Source organism: Prinia subflava, chromosome 5, assembly GCF_021018805.1.
Source record: "Prinia subflava isolate CZ2003 ecotype Zambia chromosome 5, Cam_Psub_1.2, whole genome shotgun sequence".
Lineage (NCBI taxonomy): Eukaryota > Metazoa > Chordata > Aves > Passeriformes > Cisticolidae > Prinia > Prinia subflava.
Window position 1 is genome coordinate 24372190 of NC_086251.1, and position 19131 is coordinate 24391320.

The window sequence follows — 19131 nt, forward strand, 5'->3', positions numbered from 1 at the left end:
TTTGATCTGCTCCAACACATCTGACCTTAAGCACTCCAGTCAAAGGCTTGCCAATATTATATGTGCATTGCCTTCCTATTAGCCCTCTCCCTTTTCCATCCATTTAATTCTAGCTATGTTGACATGTGGTATTCCACACAGCTCATATCTGTATGTCAAATATTATAGATTTTTCTATGGCAGCAGTTATAAAGATTACAATCAGCATGTCTTGACAAATCTCCAGATTATCTATAGATATGCCTGGTCTGGAAGCCTTTACACTGGAATTAATGCTTAGTTTGAAGAACAAGGCTACTGCATTTCTGGATCAGCATCAGGACTACAGTTGCACGTCTCATTTTTGTACTTACTGTTCCAATATTTCTACTCTTACTTGTGTTTACATTTACTATTCTGCTCAAGTTCCTTGAATGGTAACAAGTTTTATGTGAGTCTCAGATATTATTATTTGTGTTCCTCAATACAAGTTTTCAGCCATAAGTATCTTGGTGGCAATTTTCGATCCCACTGACTTTACAGAGGCCTGGAGGTCACTCATTTTGGCCTGCACTTCTCACTGCAGATTGGACAGCAAGAAAATGTCATCAGAAAGGTTAAATTATTGATATTCTCCTCTCTTGTTCAACTGTGTTTCTCTTCACACAATATACTACCAAAAAAATATGCAACGCCTGCAGTTATTTCAGATTACTCAGTATAAACACGTGTAATGGCAGACTAACTGGTATAACAACTTTGCTGAAGCCTCAAGTGATGTTCATATGCTTCTAAGGAACAGCAGAGTAATCCAATGACTTCCACAGATAAATCTGTCCATCTTTTGGATTTCTTAGCTGTCTTGAAGACATTACATAAACTTCTTATTACCTTTTCTATGACTGCTTTATTGAGACAGATAGGCTTCTTCTTCTTCTTTCATCTATGCAAATTATTCTCCATCTCTGTGCATGAAGCATTTTAGTTATATAGATAATTATTGTTATTTTCTGTAGTCAAAGATAACATAGAAATAATGTAAGATGTATAAAGAAAGCATGAATGCCACCTCTGAACCTTTAGCTCTCATTAGGGTCCTCCTTCCTTGGTAGATATCCTATTTAATAATATTTTCTGCATTTTGTGTATTTTTTTTAATATTTTCACAATCTATCAGTTGCTCTTTTTTCAAGTCCTCAAACCCATTTTAAAGACTTTTACTGGGTAATCTCATATCACCTTTTAACTACTCTTTGTTTCTACACTACTGATGACTCCTCATTCAATGTTCAGATTATCTCTTCATTTTCTAACAAGATTGCCCATTGCTTCAGTGCTGAGAAAACACATTAATTTGTCATATTTCCATTAAGATGATGACCCTAGGCACTTAGGCTTTCCTTGTTTTCATGTTACCTGTCCAGAGATGTTACACTGTCTTCTTACAGTTTGACAGTGTAGGACTGTGGCCATGAGCAGCAGCCTTAATTACAGAATCTCAGTGCTGTCTGATACTCTACATCCTCAGTTAACATAACAAATACATGGAGAAACTCCTACTGTCTTCCCATTGTATGAATCTGCCAAATCCTGTAATTTCTTTGCACCACCCACCCTTGTTGTATTGTCACCTGTAGCAAAGCTGTATTGTTCAGCGACTCTTGATAAGGCAAAAAAAAATCAATTTATCTTACTGCCATGGACCTAGCCTCTAGAAGGTCAAATAAGCAAAATATTCAACACATTTATCAGTCAGATAAACCCAGTCCTCAGCTATCAACAACTGACTCTACTCCCAGATATGATCTCTGAGTGCCTCAAGCACAGCAGAACTTGTGCTAGAATTTTGCCAAGTATCAATTCTGCTTGCAGCTGAAAGAATGGATAGCCTTTATCTTGCATGGATTTAGTGGGAATTTTTGCATACCTGCATGCTCAGGGGGGTTCTCTGAGCCAGGGAAGAGCGGGAGCCCTTCCTCCTCCATCTCAAATACACTTGCCACCCTCTTCCCATGATCCTGTGTGCTGAGTTGAGTGGGACCCATGGAGGTCACACAGGCAGGGCTTGCTATAATCTCATCGCTGCAGCATTGTTTCTGCCAAGCAAGGAGCCACAGGCATCTAGCTTCAAAGTCCTTAGTTTCTCTCTCCTACTGAAAGTCAGGAAGTACCTGTGGAAAAAACAAAGAGATGCAAAAGAGGCAAGAGTTCAGCTATTGAGACTATTAACTTCCAAAATCTATTACAAGTTTTATCACAAGCAAGCTTTGAGATTTTGTTTCCGTAATTAGCTTTATCAATGTTTATACTCTTAAACACAATATTTTAACAAACTGTGGTAAAAGGTACAAGACCAGCACATCCAGGTGCAAAACTATTCTTTCACTGCCAACAGATTTATCAAAGCAAGACAAGTCTTCATTACTGCTAACATTACCAGTACACTTCATCCCTCATCTCTCCAAGTGTGTAAGAGGGACATTCCTGGCATTATAACCAGTGGCCTTTGTTAAAGCTTCCACTAACAAACAGCTCAGTGCTGCCAGCTGCCCTGAATTTTGGTGTGTGTATTGCAGAGTATATAGAAAACTGGAAAAGAGATTTTTCATACAATTATTTAGCAGACTACAAACCAGCAAATTTCCCTCTTACTATCAGTAGCCAAAGACTGCAACAAAGGCTGATGATGCATCAAAGATAAGGATGACAAATCCTTTCCCTTATCTACACTAAGAAATTGAAAGCCAGCAATCCTCCCTATGGGAAATGGCCATGATGCCATTCTCAGGAAATGGATTCACCACCAACCTTCTGAGGACACCCTTTTTTGGAACCTAGAAACCACACTGGAAAGCTTCTTCATTATACAGCCCTGACTCTATTACAGAACCTGAAACTGGAAAGCAAATCCAACCACTTTTTCCAAAAAAGCCCCATCTGCACAGAAAAGGACCCTACTCGTTTGATTGCACAGATTCAGTGAAACTGATGCAAATTGCTAATGTAAACACCCCTAAGCTGATTGATGTCAGTTGATCTTAACTCAGTGATTTACCAATGCAAGCTAAAGAGATTAACTGATTTAAAAAGCAGCTACGTGAAAGGCCTGTACTAGTTCGAGTGATTGAGTTCAGGACTGGAAAGAAGCCTATCAGTCCCTGAAAGACAGGAGGTGACAGCAAGCTCTGAAGCAGCCCAGAGACAAGATCATCATGCAAGCAGGGGCATGCCTCAGACACTGTAGTGCTGACCATGAAGAGGCAGAGAACCACTGTCCCAGGTCCCTTCTTTCTTCCTGTTTATTTGGACCAGACCATACAACTTTTCTCAGAATGTCAAAAACAAAGATGAAAGCAATGCTTCCACAAACAAACCCCCTCCCAGAACTCTGAAACAGGCACGAGTATAAAGCAAGTCACACTGTCAGGCCTGTTGAGCTCCTGTCATCTCCAATTACACTGCGGATGCAGGTGTTAAAAGCCACAGGGCACATTAATTCACGTGACATTTGTAAACACAGCCTCAGACTGCATCAGGAATTCAGAGTTCCCTTTGCTGAGGGAGCTGGAGAAACATGCTACCTAGGAAAAAAGCAGTGACAGCAAATATGAAACTTAAACTTCCAGACAGAAAGAAGTCCAACCATGAGAGAGTACAACCTAACCAATGTGATTTCCAACCAATCTGAAGAAACTCATGGTCCTCAAAGGAACAATGTCACTACCACAATCAGTTGGTTTTTTTTAAAAAAAAAGTCCCCCCAGAAAACCTTGCAGAATCTGAAAACCTTGTGGAAGCAGCATAGAGCATCAGATGGAGATAGGAACTTTATTGCAATAAATCCAAACCCGACTTGTTCTCCTAGTCCTATGTAAGCTCCTCACCAATGCTGACACAAATGTCTCCGGACATGTTTGGGCATGAAACAAGAAAGCTAAGAGTAAGCCTCTGCATCTCCACATTCCTTTAAACCACGCAAAAGACTCAAAGATTAATTATTGTGCAGAATGAATCACCAGCAGCACTACTGCAGCAATTTTTCAAAGGAAGAGTTTGATCACCCATCTGAGGGACGGAGTGACAGTGCTCAGGCCCAGGCCTTCAGTTCAGTGACCCATTCCTAGTGCATCCCACCCACAACTGAAACTTATTTCAGAAAACAAAAGAGGAGGGTACAATCTGATGGGATTTCAAAACTGTGATCTGCACCATGACTGACATTGCAAGAGTGAAACTTGCTGTCAGCAGGACACCTGGAGCCCAAAGGGAAGTGTCTGAGAGATGCAAGCCACCAAGAGGGAACGGAATATAAATCCATGTGCACATCCAGGACATGGCAACAGAGCAGCCACTATCTGTGCTGCAGAACTACCCAGCGTGTTCCTGCTTCATGCACCAGCCTCCAATCTTTCCAAAACAGAATGGGCCAGAGAGAAAAGGTTATTTGTCTTCTCTGCTCCTAAGACAGAGCATTTTTTCTTTCATATGTGCAATAACAGCTGCAGGCTGTGGAAAACCGACCTGACCACAAACAGCAGCACTCTGGTGCTAGGTAAAGAAGTCTACTGAGGATTTTCCTCACATGCACACAAGTCAGAGGCTGCAGGAGAGCCCTGAGGCTTCGTTTTCACAGAAACGCGTGAGGATTGTTTTTACATGACTAAAAATCTTGCCGAGTTCTGTACTAACAACCATGTTATTAGAGATTCACACCTTCCAATCTGTACCACCACTTCAACAAGAATGCAGAAAGGTGATGCAAGCCATAACTGCAAGAGGGAATACTGTCTTCCTCACACAGTCTGCTGTGCTGCCTCCCACTGTCTGTCTCAACTCCTTCGGTTTTAGAAACCAGGACTGGCCGTGTGACAAGAGATGAAGCAATCACTTCTCTCAAATGCAGCATCTTGAAGAGAGTAACCTGATGAGCAGACATACCCCAGTGAGGAAATACGTAGAGATGAAAGACTGAGGGAAACAAATTTCTGCCAGCCCTTGCTGGCAGAAATGTCTCAAACATGACATTAAATACTTCTGAAATGTGTCACCATCAGCTTCACCCTACTCCATTTTTTACATCTCCCCTTCTTTTCTGAGGAAACAGAACAACTCATACTGATGGTCTCCAGGTCAGCACTCTTACAACAAAGCACTGGCTTTTTCAGAGACTAAAGATGGCAGCCCTGGCTCTTGTCCCTCATGCTAAAAACCACAAACATTCATCACTTGCTCCAGCAGCAATCTCATCTCATTCCCTCAGCTGAGTCCTTGTCCTAAGCCAGCTGAAACACTTACACATTCTTCTGGAAAACTTTGATTTGACCTGTCATCAACGCACTAAGCTACAGAATATACCAAACTACTGTCCCGTGTTCATTGAGGACAAGTAAAGGAGATACCATCGGGCAGCACAGAATATATAGAAACCAAATGGCCCAAAAATATATAGAAATCAAATGACCCAAATGCAGTTACTGTGATACTTCTGCTTAAGAGTGCCGTCTCCCTCGTGTTTTTAGTTTGGCATTTCTGCGAGGAGTTTAAGGATCAGGAACCAGACCAGATGCAAGCACATTTCTGAAGAAACTGTACTGCATAACCCATGAATAATCAAAGGAACAGTACAACAAGCCCTTTACCTCCAAATAATGGATGCTGAGGGGAAAGAGCAGCTTTTTAGGAAGTTTGTTCAAGTCTCTGTGATCCTTCAAAACAGGATTTACTCATCACAGTCCTGGTTGTGTAAATTACAGTATCCTACAGTTTCTGCCGAGGCAAATATTTACAGCTATGTTTCAGTTCTGTAATGAATCACAAGCAGGCACTCTGCAGCATGTCAGCATCAGCAGAAGAGACCTCATGTTTGTAAACATACACCAACATGGCTGTGCTCACTGTGTGTCAACAGGACAGCACCCTTCTGTGTGGGCCTTTGTCTTGGGTTAACATCCTTAATGGGCAGCTGGTGAACAAATACATCTGACAGGAAGGGTTACCTTTCAGAGGTAACTAAAGCAGGGATAGAATTTGGCATTTTGTCTGCTAATTGTGCTCTGACATGCAGTATAGGTTCACACTGGCTGCTAGCATTTATCTCTGAAAGTTGGGCCCACGGCAGTGCATGATGACCTCTGCTGAAACCTGAACACACAACTCACACAGTCAGAATGCTACCTTGGGTATCAAATGCTGGCTGCAGATCTAAACAGCCAAGTAAAAACACCAGTTAGACAGCTTCCACAGGACCCTACAGCACCAGCAGAGAACTAAGCCCCTTGAGAGGCACCACTGCTCCAATCCTTTCATATAGAGTAACCATATTTTGTGACCCAATGCTTTTCCTATGCTGTGTCTGGGGCAGCCAGAGTATTTTCACAAGTCTTCCCTAGGATACTACCTTGTAGCTGTTTCAGACAAACAGAGATTATTCCCAGCTCATCTTGGATCATTCTTCTTCCTTCCTTCTACATCGTCACATTTCTCAAGAAATGCTGAAACAGACAGCAGGTCTATGAGTGAGGTAAAAATATAAATATGACATGCTTCAATTAGGAAAAAGTTGAAAAAGACACCTTGTACCTATCAAGATGGAAAATGAATCCGTTGCTTTGAAAATGATGTAATATTACACGCCAAAACTCACGTGGAAGAATAGCAATTTCAGTCTGACAATGGGAGAGACCAATCACGAAAACGTAAAATGTGAAAAGAAGTGCAACAGGATACTGTAAAGAATGATTTTGAACAGTATGTTTACCAAGAATGGAAAAAACAGTTTTGCAGCTCTCAGGGAACAGTGCCCCTGCTGTAAATCCCTCTCTCAGAGAACTGCAGGGACAGTCTGAAATCGCATTACCCATTTTGATCTCCCAGAAGCATAAAGACAACCACAAACTGGAAAGAGTTTGCAAGCCACCGTCAGTGGCTGATAAAGAAAAGCTACAACCTCCAGATTGCTTTCATTTGCTGTCCAGCTAAGCTTCAGCTGACCATGAGCAGCTGTCCAAGATTGTAGCTATGCTTTGTGAGCCTTTTAAGTTGTTGCCACCATTGACAATTGTGCAGAAGAGTCCTACAAGTCACTCCCAGCTGCGCAGCTGCATTCCCATTTCTCGCCCTCAAGTTAAGGGTCTCAATTGCCTCCTCTCCCTCCCTAGCTCAGTCCCAGAGCCTGCCTGCCCCTGTCCCCTGCCTTACTTTGGGTTTTACTCCTGCTGTTGACCAACTCCTCTATTACCCGTAACTTTGCTGATTCCTGGCATGGCCTTTGCCCAGGCATTTGTCTCTCCCTTTGAAGTGGGTTCACTGCAGCATCCAGCTCTCATTGGGTTTTGTTTGCTCTCAACACAAGGCACGCTGTCTTCCTACCCACGTCAGGCCACCACAAAGTTCAGAGAACAACAGTAGAAGTGATTAACAACTGAAAAGACTAAAATAAACAAATGTATGTCACTTGGTTGAAAGAGTACTGGGAAGAGAAGAAAGGCATAACAACGGTTTCTTGAAAAGTGTTACTCTGAAAGACAGTATGTCCAAAAGGACACTGAGAAGCAAAAAGTCTGGCTATTACAGAAAAAGACCCTAAAGCTGAGTTCTGGGAGACTGGAAGTCTCTATAACTTTCCTTCTACAATTAGACCTTATAATTACAACCAAAATGCAGAGTCCTATGGACACTTATGAATCTGAACTTAATATGGCTTAGTTATTCTGTGGGTGAAGAGTGTCCATTACAAACAAACAATGGTAGCAACAGGAGTTCCAAGCCAGTTTCACCCCACATCAGGCAAGAAGGAATGTAGGACTGAAACAAGTGAACAAATGGGTTAGCAAAGTGAATTAGGATTTAAGGCACAACTGCATGACCAAAAACAATGTAATAAAACAGGGCAGAATAAGCCCGAAGTACTTCTGCTTTGCTCCACATAAGAAGTCCAAACAACCAAACCTGCTCTTTGCCCATGATCTGCAGAGTATAAGATTCGTTCCTTTGCTGCAGAACCTCATTTTGGAAACATGGTTCCCAAATTTTAAATCAGATGACGACGGAATGCACTGATTCCAGTCCCACCCAGGGAACTACAGGCTCTGCACAGCTCGTCCCCAACAACAACTGTTTTCCAAGTCAGCTCTCCTGCTCACATGGCTCATCCAGCAGAAGGTGCTCCCTGCTCTCTCATTATACCTTGCCTGGCAAAGGCTGAGGGTTTGGGTTTGCCCTTCCCTTCAACTCCTGGTTTCTGCGTGATCAAAGAGAGCCATGTCAACACTAGGCACAAGAGCAAAAGAGAGCCTACGTGTGACTACTTTCAGGGTGGGTAGGATCCTGAAATGGGCTGTGCCTTTATTTTTCCTTCCTCCCTCTCTCCCAACTGCCAGATGTCCTTGGTTCTGCAACTGAGCGGAGGAGAAAGGAGATGAGGTTATTTGAGTTCATTCACACCGCACACAGGGCTGCTCTCGCCTCTCTTCCTGTTTGCAAGGAAGTATTCGTCCCTCTGACAACAGGAGACAGAAAGAGGCAGACAAGTGGATAGGGGAAGAGGGAGAGGAAGAGAGAAGAGAGACAGGGGAGGGAAACAGGGAGAGGGAGGGAGAGATTATGGTAAGAAGATAAGACTTTTCCCTGGTTAATGAACTGGAAATGAATAACGAGTAATATCAGGAGTGATGTAGCCACCTTGCTGCCATGAAATTCCTTTAAAAGGTCATTGACACAAGTTCCTTTGAACTCTGGAAAACAACACAACCCTGATCTGGATAAAAAAATCTCTATCCCTTTCTAGGCTTTCTACTGTCACCTCAGCTTTCAAACTTCTAGCTAACCTAGAGTACAGCCACCTCAGGAACGGCCAAAACCAGGGCGTGCACAGGCTTACAGCAAGGAAGACGTGACAGTAGCAGCATCCCTCCATGTTCCCCTCCTCTCCAAGCCATCCCTCCTCAGTTCTGTCTGGCCAGGGGAGCTGTGAAGCCAGTGTCCAACACAGGGAGGTGGACAGAGCAGAGTCACTTTAGAGGAATCCCAACTTCTGTAGCACTCACAGGGATGAACGTGAGCAGAACTTGCTGTTTGTAGCTGAACTGCAATAATCCCCCGTGTCTGGCCACGACTCCAACCCACTGAGAGCTCAACACCATTATCAGCACTGCCCTTCAGATGGCAGGAAGCATGACTGAGTCTGTGATAGTGGCTTCCTGCAGGAAAAATTCCATCTGTGCTCCTCCCAGGAGGATGAAACACTCAGGGCAGCTGCCCCCTCCTGCTAGCAGAAAAGCAAAGGGCAGCTCTGTGCCACGTCTTGGGAAGCGGAAGGGAGGGAATCCAGCCTGGGTCCTTGTCCACAGAATGTGTCAGCATCAACTATAATAGCAATTTTTCCCTATGGAAATTCACTTTAAATTGGAAACAACGTTCTTTTGCCAGCAGCACTCAATTTCTCCAAGGAAATTTAGCTATCCTAGCAGTAAGTCTTTTTTCCCCTTGCACATCTAAATGTATCCATGCAAAGGTGGTTTTGGTTTACATGTCTGTTTTTCTTTCTAGGGTCCCTGTGTGGCTATAGTGTCATTCCTTTACATTTCTAGCCACAGTACCAGATACATACAACACCAAACAAACAAACAAACCAACCCAACATGTAAAAAGTGTTCAAGCAACCAACAAAACTTCCTGCTATACAATCTGCTAACAAAATCCCCCTTCAGTTTGGAAAATTAAAGTTGAGGTGTCTGCAGCTCATTAGTCCTGCTGCTGACCAGCTCTTACACACCCTTCATGCAGTGACAGCTCATCACATCCTACTTGAAGGCTGAAAATGAAATCTGATCCCACCACTTTGGTTTCTTTATAAATGCCACTGCATGACATCATGAAAACAGGACCACAGACACAGTTTCTTTCTGGATGTTTTCTCTATATTTACACAGCCATCAATATCTTGTTCTGTGCAATTATACATAGCTATACAAAATGTAACAGTCAGGCATTCTTTGAAGCAACAGTTCTACAACCCAGAGCTTCCTTTGTCTTTCCAGAGAACAGAGTTTAAAAGAGATGAGAAGTAACAGTGTCACTGAGATCAGAAGCAATTACAATAACCAACTAGGTCCAAAAAGCTCAGTTTTTTAAAATAGAGCCTGCATAGAAGTTGGAAGGGAGTGGGGAGAATTGGAGAAGCCTCTCTCTTCAGTAATTGTGGACTTTCTTGGGAGCACCACATTAGAGAACAAAAACTTCACCGTGGATCCTACATTCCTCCTTTATGACCCTTGGTCCCACAGATGTTATAGCCCTGCTTCAGGGAAACATGAGTCTGACTCACAGCAGATTTGAGAAGACACCCAACGCTTTTCCAATCTGAAGCAAGAGATCAAAACTTTCAAAAAAAAAAAAAAAAAAAAAAAAAAAAAAAAAAAAAAAGAGAGAGAGAAGCAAGAATGAATACCCAAAATAACATCCTGGTAGCAGAGAAGCCAGGGAAAAAAGGGCTAAACCTAGTCCACAAGGAATAAAAGGACCAATGAGATTATGTCTAGAAAAGAGCATTGCAGGCCTTTTTTCTGCAGACAGAAAACAGTAGTGATAAATAATCCCACAGCATACTAAGGTTTTTTTACCTGATTATTTAATCTCAGCTATGCAGTAAGACAACAATATTTCATGATCCATGCCTATTCTAGCCAAGCACCTTTATCACCTAGAATCACTAAAGGGAAATCTCCTCAGCTCTCAAGGCTCAGTGCATCTCTTCCACACAGAACCTCAAGCTGCTGTTGATTCCTCTAAGTAGGAACATGGCACAGTCCACTCAGCACTGAGCAACTAAAACAGATGAAAGCAAAAAAGAAGCAGCTGCACCACTTTATCAGGAAGACAAGACGACAAAAGACACATAAAGCCATAGGATATATCACAGCAAAGCCAAAAACAGAACTTAAAAGCCCTGAACTCCTATTTCTTGTCCAGACCACCTTCTTTCTCAAACTGGTCTCCTCCATCTTCTCCAGCTATGAAATTAGAGGACATGAACAAGAGAGGCAAAAGAGCAAAGAACAGAAGGGGAGGGCTGCTTACAGTAAAAATGTTCATTTTTCTGACTTTCTCCTTTCCTCCCACCTCAAGAGTACTTCCATCAGCATGCTGCACATCACCATAACTGATACAAGATTGTTTCTGGGAAACAGCCTCTTAATAATCTCTCTATATAACACACTGTATCCAAGCACCATTCCACTCAAAAGCATCAATCAAAACAAATACTACTGCTCACAGGCAAACCAGAAATACAGTACTGGATTGCAAAACAGGCAGGAAACTCATTAAGATTCCCTTCAGGGCAGTAGGGGAAAAGCACCAATTCCCATTCACAGAAGGCTCATCCCTAGATGTAGCACAGAGGGCAGGAAGAAATTACAGTACTACAGAAATACCCATATAAAGAACGCATCAGAGGGATACTGTAACAGAGTAAACTGCTTCAGAGTAAGCTTGACAGGTAGTCTATTCCCCTCTCCAGCATCATTAGGGATCTGTTTTGTCAGGTTTTGCTAATACTGCTCTAAGACGAGCAGGACGAGAGAGGTAGGGTTGCAGATGTACATATGCAAACACAGATCAGCCAGAAGACTGCAGCAGAGCAATAAAGGAGATCAGAAGAGCTGCCAAGAAACACAGTGAAGACTGGCAGAGGGGTGCAGGTCAGAATAAAGGACTATTAAGAGCTTTGCTGCAAAGTAAACTTGCCCTGCTTTTGACTACTCTTCTGGATTCTGGCCTGTATGGGCCATTTCTGCTTTGGGGGTCACTGCAACTGAACCCTTACAAGGTACAGTATCAACAAATAACGCAGGACTTCTCTGAGTTTTATAAAGCCACCGAGCAGAAGCTAGGAGAGAAGGGTTAAAGGTCTAAAAATGAGAGAAAGAGATCTGTGTGACAGGAAGGGAGCATGTGAGAGGGCGTGTGACAGGCTGTGTAGCAGAATGTGTGTGTCGATCTCATTCCCTTCGAGGCTCTTGGCCAAATGTAGAGCTGAACTTTCTGCAGACTTTGTCCTGCCAAGTCATGTTCCCTTCTCACACTGCCTGACATCACCACAAACACTCAGCTGGAAAACAGTCCGAGGCGGACAGAATGCACGGCTCCAAGGGCAGCCAGTGAAATGGCCGCGCTCAGGGCACACCCACCGCACGGGAAACCAGAGCCACCCGCTCTCCTCGCACGTTGTCTCCCAGTGCCGAGGAGCCCTCACCTCATCCACGCACAGAGCGTGCTACCAAGGAACAAAGACACCACAGGAGAGAACACACTAAGGTTTGCCTACTGCCCCAGTAACGGCGCAGAACAGACTGAAAAGCTCCAACAGAAAAATGCAGAAGAATGTAACCAGCAGAGCATCTGAGTTTGTCACAAGCATCCTGCTGCAAGGAGTGCACTCTATTCCCAACTCTGGCACAACCCTGCCAAAAGGAGCCACCACACGTGACCCACGGACAAATGAGAAGCCAGCGATCCTGCAAAGACTGATGCTCCAGCAGGGTCTGCACAAAGCCAGCAAGCAAATATCATCCCATCAGAGCACTCCTATAACCTTGACTTCTCAGAAATAAGTGCAAATCCAAGATCAAGGCTGCAAAATGCAGCACATGTCCAAGTGTGTGGGAGTAGGCAATGGGACTAAGCCAACAAGTGGCTCCATTTCTTATTTTGATCCTTGTGTCAAGGAAGAAGGGTGTGGATGGCCCACTGATTCTGGGACACTGCTAAAGGCACCACCCAGAGCAAGTATCAGGGAGTAGCAGTGGAAGATAATACTGAAACAAGGGAGAACAATGTCTGCACTCTCTTCTTGTTCTTTTCTTCAGCCTTCACCCCCAGTCAGCTGCTTAAAAGCAGCACTTTCGAAAATGCCCTCTAAGTACAATTGATAGGGAGAGAATTCACATTTTCTTCAGGCAAAGGGTTCTCCTTTCTCCACTCCTGTTCCATTTCTACAAGAACAAACAGCATTTTGGGAGCTTTCTGCAGACCAAGGTGAAATTTTTCTTCAGTCCCATAGAGGCCAGAAAGTTATGTCCCCGCTTTTCAGACACACACTGATAACAGAGGCTATGACTATTGTATGATCCACAGTTATTTCATATCTTACATTTTAAATTTTTATTTTTCGTTTTAAAACACTCCTCACAACAGAAGTTCCCTCTTCCTTTGCTAAAGAAGGGGTTCTGACACTTTCCTTAAGGTGCATTAGTGCAACCTTGCCTGTCCACATGCTATATGGATCTTAAATCATATCCTTACCTAAGGCTTCCTGTCCAGACACGCAGATGCCTGAGAATGTCCATCTCACCAGCTGTGAACACAAAAGCCATCTTTTGAACTCCTTCCTAGCTCTGTCACAAAAATCAGCATATTTTTCCTCTCCTGCACAGAACGGCCAAAGGCAGGAAGCAGTCAATCAGAAGACTGGAATCACAAAGTTGTTGTTTGAGGGCCAGGTGACAGCTTTTCCTTCTGCTCTTGGAGCTTGCAGCTGGCTGAGCTGAGCTGCCCTGCCTCGGTGGCACTTCTCATGCAAGCCAATGCACGCTGCTGAGGGCTGCCCACAGGACTCTGGGTGTGCATGTGTGCCTGCATGTCAAGGCATGCACCACCACAGCAAGTCCCAAAGGCTGTTCAGTGCAAGTTCATGTGCCCACACAAAGCTGCATGTGAGTTTCTGCTGGTAGGTGTGCAAGAAGCCACTCTGTGTGCACCTCTGACTGTGAAATCCTGCAGCAAAAACCTCTGGCAAGCCATGTGGAGTCCTTTGGGGGCTGGCATATTTCTGCATGTGTGTCTGTGGCAACCAAGACATACTGCAGAGCTGTTACAGAAGCCTGCCTGTTCACCCTCATCTCATAAGAGCTCTAGATGAGTCTACTTAAATTCCAAACATTTTCCTTTAAATGGGTTTTACACACAGGTTTCAAGATTACTTGTTAATTTATTTTCTAAGTTAATGGCAATTTATGATGAAGTCTAAAACAGCCACTTAAACACACACAGGCCCTATCCAAGCAGGACATGGCTACTGGACAATGTTTAAAAAGTCTGATTCTTAAACTCAAGAAAGTCATTAAGTCCACAGAATCAGTACAAAACAATTCTTTCTTAAAAAGGCAGAAAGATGAGTTTTTCCAATTCATTTATTAAATTAGTTTAGTTCACTCAAAGCTAGGGGAGGCAGCATAAAATGCGTGGGAGGTACCTCTCTCTTAAAATCTTCAAATGAGAACAAGGAATGATGAGCTATGCTCATTCTAAGATCTGGAAAGAGACAATTACCAAAACCAACCAGTTCATTCTGCTAAATACAGATAACACTATCCTGACAGAATCAGTTATTTAATAGCACACTCCAGCAAGTATATTTTCTCTTATGTATCCAGTGCATGTTTTGTGTGATTATAGTATAACTATAAAAAAGTGCATATTTGATTTGACCTTTTTATTCAAATGCAGTTTTGTACATGTCATGAAGAGAGAAATTCACCCAGTAATTACGACTGACCATTTTATAATGGAAACATTTACTGTGATATAACAGCATGAACAGATGTATGCAGATACACTGTATCATCCTGTTTGGCAAGAAGCAGTAATAGATGAGCCTGATTAGACTAAAGCTGCCTTTTAAGAAATTATCAAATGCAAAACAAACTTTAAATTAATTATTTAAATCACTATCTTTAATCATGATTTCTATCAGCAAGTGGGAAGCCTTCATTTAAACCAATCGACCTTGTTTGCCTCAGAACTGCAGCATGACCAGTGGGCCAACACTGCCCTGCTCCCTGGAGAAAGAGAGAGAGGATAAGGCTTCCATGCCCTCTTGGTTTCAAGAAATTTTATGAGCATATTTGCCAATATTTTTTAAATCCTAGAACAAACTAGAAAGCCAGGAGACACCTACTCTCTTGTCAGTCATGTGCTTTAGCAATCAGTCTGATACTCACCTAGCATCTTATTTACATCTCAGAGAGGTTTCTCTGAGTACACAATATAACCTGACTCTGCAACATGGCTTTCAAATTGCTTCAATTCTCACATCCCACGAGATAGTTCTCCTACTTAATCCTTACAGGCACCAGTTTGAGTGCCTGTACAAAACAAGAATTAGATTTCTCATTCTCCAACATTTTCTCTTCATTTCTTCACCGACTTTCCACTAAATAAACCTTTATTTTTCCCCTCCATAAACCTATTGGGAAGGTCTGCAATGCTCTGCTCTCCTCTGTGCACTACCTTAGTTAACCTTTGTCCTCCCCAAATAAGACTGTTAAGAGCTTGACAGTGTATACTTCAAAATGATTTATAATATTACACAAAAATTATGTAAATCACCTTAACATTTTCTTTTTGACACTCCACAAAGCAAGTAATTTTGCTTTACAGGAAATCTGGTTTTGAGATCTCCAGATATAAAAGTACGAGTTACACTAGGTTTAGGGGTATCTCCCTTTCAGTGGGAACACAAGAAAGGAATTTGTCTATGTTCCAAATATGGGAAAAAAAAAGTATCTGGTCATAAGCAGGAAGTCACAAAACAAAATTGACACAGGAATGCCAAAAGAAGCCATTGTACCATTTCTAAGTGATATATTTTTAAGGTCTGACTGAACACGGACAGCCTCTTTTCATTTAACAATATTATACACATCTCTCAAACCTGAAGTAACTACAAAGAAAATACTAAGTCAAACACAGTATTTGTATACCAGCAGAAGTATGATCTAATGACCCAGTTCACCCTGTTTATAGCCTTAATACAGACCTGTACCTATCAGAAGGAAGCACTCCCCTGAATTCCCTCCTAAGATGAAGTTCCTTCATACTGAGACAGTTTGCACAGCCAAGAGAATGTGACTCTGCCTTCCTGAGTCATTATGCTGTAAGGAAAACAAGTTAATACATCCTACAGAAGACCAGCAGAACATTCTCCCTCAATGAAACAAGGTATGTTTGTAGAGAATCATAAAATGGTTTCACGTGGACTTGAAAAAGCAAGGGGATTCAACCCCACCATCCTGGGCAGGAACACCTATGACAGCTCGGGGAGACTGACTTTTCTCCAAGGCTGTCAGGTGTGCGAATCCCATGACTTCGTCGGGGAGGGAGAAGAGGGAGAGTGACAAACAATCCGATAAGCCTTCCTACTCAACCTGCAAAGACCCACACATCTGCAAGGAGCCCTACACACAGTGGCTCCCAGAGCAGAAAGCAGGATCATCCTTCAATGCACCCAAGACAAAGCACAGTATATTCTATGCTCTTCCTGAGGCAGGTGGGATCACAACTTCTGAAAAACAGCAACAATTAAAGACTTTTCAATTTAAAACTTGAAATTTTGAAACCTGTCAGTCTTGACAGCCACACAATCACTGGCCAGATCTAATTACAAGAGACATACTTCTCAGATGTGAGACCATCACCATTTGATCTAACATTCAACAACAGCAAAATCTTAATCCCTCTGTTTACTTCAGAACAAGCATGCAGAGTTGCGAGGACTAACCCAAGAGAAAGGAAGTCATAGCAATCAAATGCACTTTAACACACTGAAACACGACTCTTCCTGCAGGTGTAAGACAGGGACAAGGCAGCAAACTCCTACTCTGTATTTGTCGGGCTGCCTGCCTGTCCTGCACAGCCTCCCTGCACAGCCAGCTGGTAAGAGAAACATGCTGACAAGGCACAGGGAGCTGCAGCAGCAGTAACTGGAAACAGCAAGCGACAGAAACCCCAGGCACGCTGCCAGGACACACTGATTCTGTGATAAAGTTTCCTGTCCACTTTTTTTTTTTTTTTTTTTTTTTTTTTTTTTTTTTTTTTTTTTTAGATTAGACAATTTATATATATATATGCACATACACATATATACAGTCCCTGCTGTCGTACTTCTCCCTGCATCCCTTCACAACAAGAGTAGCTGCAAGTTTCCTCTGGCAGCTACAGAACTCCCATGCAGCTCCACAATGACCCATTTTCTGTCCTCTCTCGGGCTGGTTTTAGGTTTATTTCCTCCACCTTTTTATTTTGGGGGTCTGGAAGAAAGCTGTCCAATATTTTCACCCTGTTTTTTCTCTCGCAAAAGCTGCCCTTCCTGCATGAAAAAGGATGCATGGGCATATGCATGTATGAGAAAGCAGCATCACTGCAAATGCTAGATTTCCAAAAGGGGGCACACCAGGAGGTCACACAGTCAGCCTGCCCTCAGAAGCCTTGCAGCAGCGGTATCTTCTGCTGAACACACCACAGGTGAGGTGGCAAAGAAGTGTAGCAAGACCAACCTCCACAATGTGCATCGTGTCCAATGCCCTCTTTTCCACAGCCCAAATGATGGAAAGGTAGAGCTCAACAACAACTGGCTGAACTTTCAAACTGTTTTTGTTTCCATAATTAAAATACAAGGAATGTTTTTCTACCTCAGCAAGGGGTTTATGTCTTGATTCAGACTCAATTAAAAAATCAAGCCAACCACTCAGTAAAGCAAATAAAATCCAGGTTTTCTATTCTCTTTTGTCTGTCCTCAGGTACAGCCTTCTCTCTTGACACCCCGGAACAGCAGACCAACTGCATGTACCTTGGAACAAGGAGCAGATCCGAGAGGACTCTTCCCTACAGACAAACATAACCTGCAGTCACAGCCAGAACCTGACACACAGGGATCCAAACTGTTAGTCAGAAACGTGACTCAGTGTTGGAGACTCCCTCAAAAAGCCTTGCAAGGAAGGGCCCAGCAGTCCCTTCAGGAAAAAGAAAAGAAGGAAAGGAGGTTTCACGAGACAGAGCATTTCTCTTTCACCTGTGATCCAAGGTTTGCTTCCAGCCCATAACGAAATCCTGTCTTGACAAATCTGTGGACCTCAGCATCATAAGCATCAGTGAAATGGGACAATGAAGAGAAAGCACCAATGTAAGCTTTTAAAAGCACCACGCAAACTGACAGCCATACAGACAAGTTTCTGTCTGAGAAAACTCACGACCTGTGTTGATAGGATGCAACAGGTGAATGACACAGAGAACTTCAAGTTGAGCAGAGAGGAAAGCTAACAAAGCAAGTAAACATCTCCTGACAGCACCTCCGGAGACAGCACACGGACACCCGGGCTCTTCAGATGCACGACAACAGCCACGAGAAGCTGACACCGCTCCCCGGACGCCTCCGACCCCCTCAGCAAAGAGACTCTCCGAGAGCGCGACCGCGCATCAGGGCCGGCGCTGGGCTGGGGACGCAGGCCGCCTGAGGGACCGCTTCCCTCCCGTCCGCCGGGCCCCACTCGGGGGACACCGCCGGCCCGGCCCGCACCCCGCCAGGCCCCGGGCGCCTCAGAGGGACGGGCCGCCGCCGTCCCTCTTCCTTCCAGCACCTTCCAGCGCCGCCCGGCCCGGCCCGGCCCGGCCCGGCCGGCAGCACGACGCGGGCGGCGGCGCTGCGGCTCCGGGTCGCAGGGAACGCTGCGGCGCTCGGGCCGGCGCAGGCCGCGGGGCAGCGCGTCCCCGTCCCCCGCCGTGAGTCACGGCCCCGCGGGCGGCGAGAAGGAGGCGCCGCCGCCCCCACAGCCAGCGCGAAAAGTTACCGGCGCGGGCCGCGGCTCCCGGCGATGCGCGGCCGCCACCCCCCGTGGCGCAGGTGCCCGAGCCGCGGGCGGCCCGGCCCGGCGCTGCTCCCGGCGGTGTTCCCGGCGCTCTTCCCGGAGCTGTTCCCGGCGCCGCGGCGGAGCGGCCGTGATGTCACGCGGGCCCGGTCACGTGCAGGCGCCGCCCGCCCCGCTCCGCCCCCGCGGGTCCTGCGGGACGCGAGGGCTCCGGGCCCCGGACGGTCCCACCAGCCGGGAGTCACCGCCCGGAGCCCCGTCCCCGCCGCGCCCGCCTCACCGAGCCTCTGTTGCCCGCCCGCCCGCAGCTCAGCCCGCAGCAGCGGAGCAAAACCAGCAGCAGCAGCGGAACAATCCCAGAGCAGGTGCCGCGGGAACAGCGCGCCTTCCCCCGCCGCAGAGAACCTTTTCCTTCCAGCACTCGCCAAGAACCTCCTCGGTGGCGGGGTATCGGTAAACAAAGAAAAAAAAGAACACGGCTTCGTGCTGTCCTAGAGATAAGAAACAGATT

General features: G+C 44.7%; 2 protein-coding genes across 5 annotated transcripts in view; both read right to left on the minus strand.

Annotated features, from left to right (window-relative positions):
• The window catches only part of NR1H3 (nuclear receptor subfamily 1 group H member 3), a 30878-nt gene that overhangs the window by 10878 nt on the left and 869 nt on the right, over positions 1–19131 (minus strand). Inside the window, exons 1-3 of one of the 4 annotated variants that reach the window (XM_063398453.1) lie at positions 18603–18742; positions 6377–6470; positions 1907–2150 (exon numbers count right to left, since the gene is read on the minus strand). In XM_063398453.1, the coding sequence (XP_063254523.1) occupies positions 1907–2024 (118 nt within the window). In that variant the 5' untranslated portion in view covers positions 2025–2150; positions 6377–6470; positions 18603–18742. Of the gene's footprint in view, positions 1–1906; positions 2151–6376; positions 6471–18602; positions 18748–19025; positions 19112–19131 lie in introns of those variants that run through there. The other 3 variants (XM_063398454.1, XM_063398451.1, XM_063398452.1) reach the window with 3 other exon arrangements.
• F2 (coagulation factor II, thrombin) overlaps positions 8591–19131 on the minus strand; it is a 329241-nt gene continuing 318700 nt past the window's right edge. Inside the window, exon 15 of the transcript XR_010080538.1 lies at positions 8591–8604. The gene's annotated coding sequence lies outside the window, so the exon portion shown is untranslated. The remainder of the gene's footprint in view (positions 8605–19131) is intronic.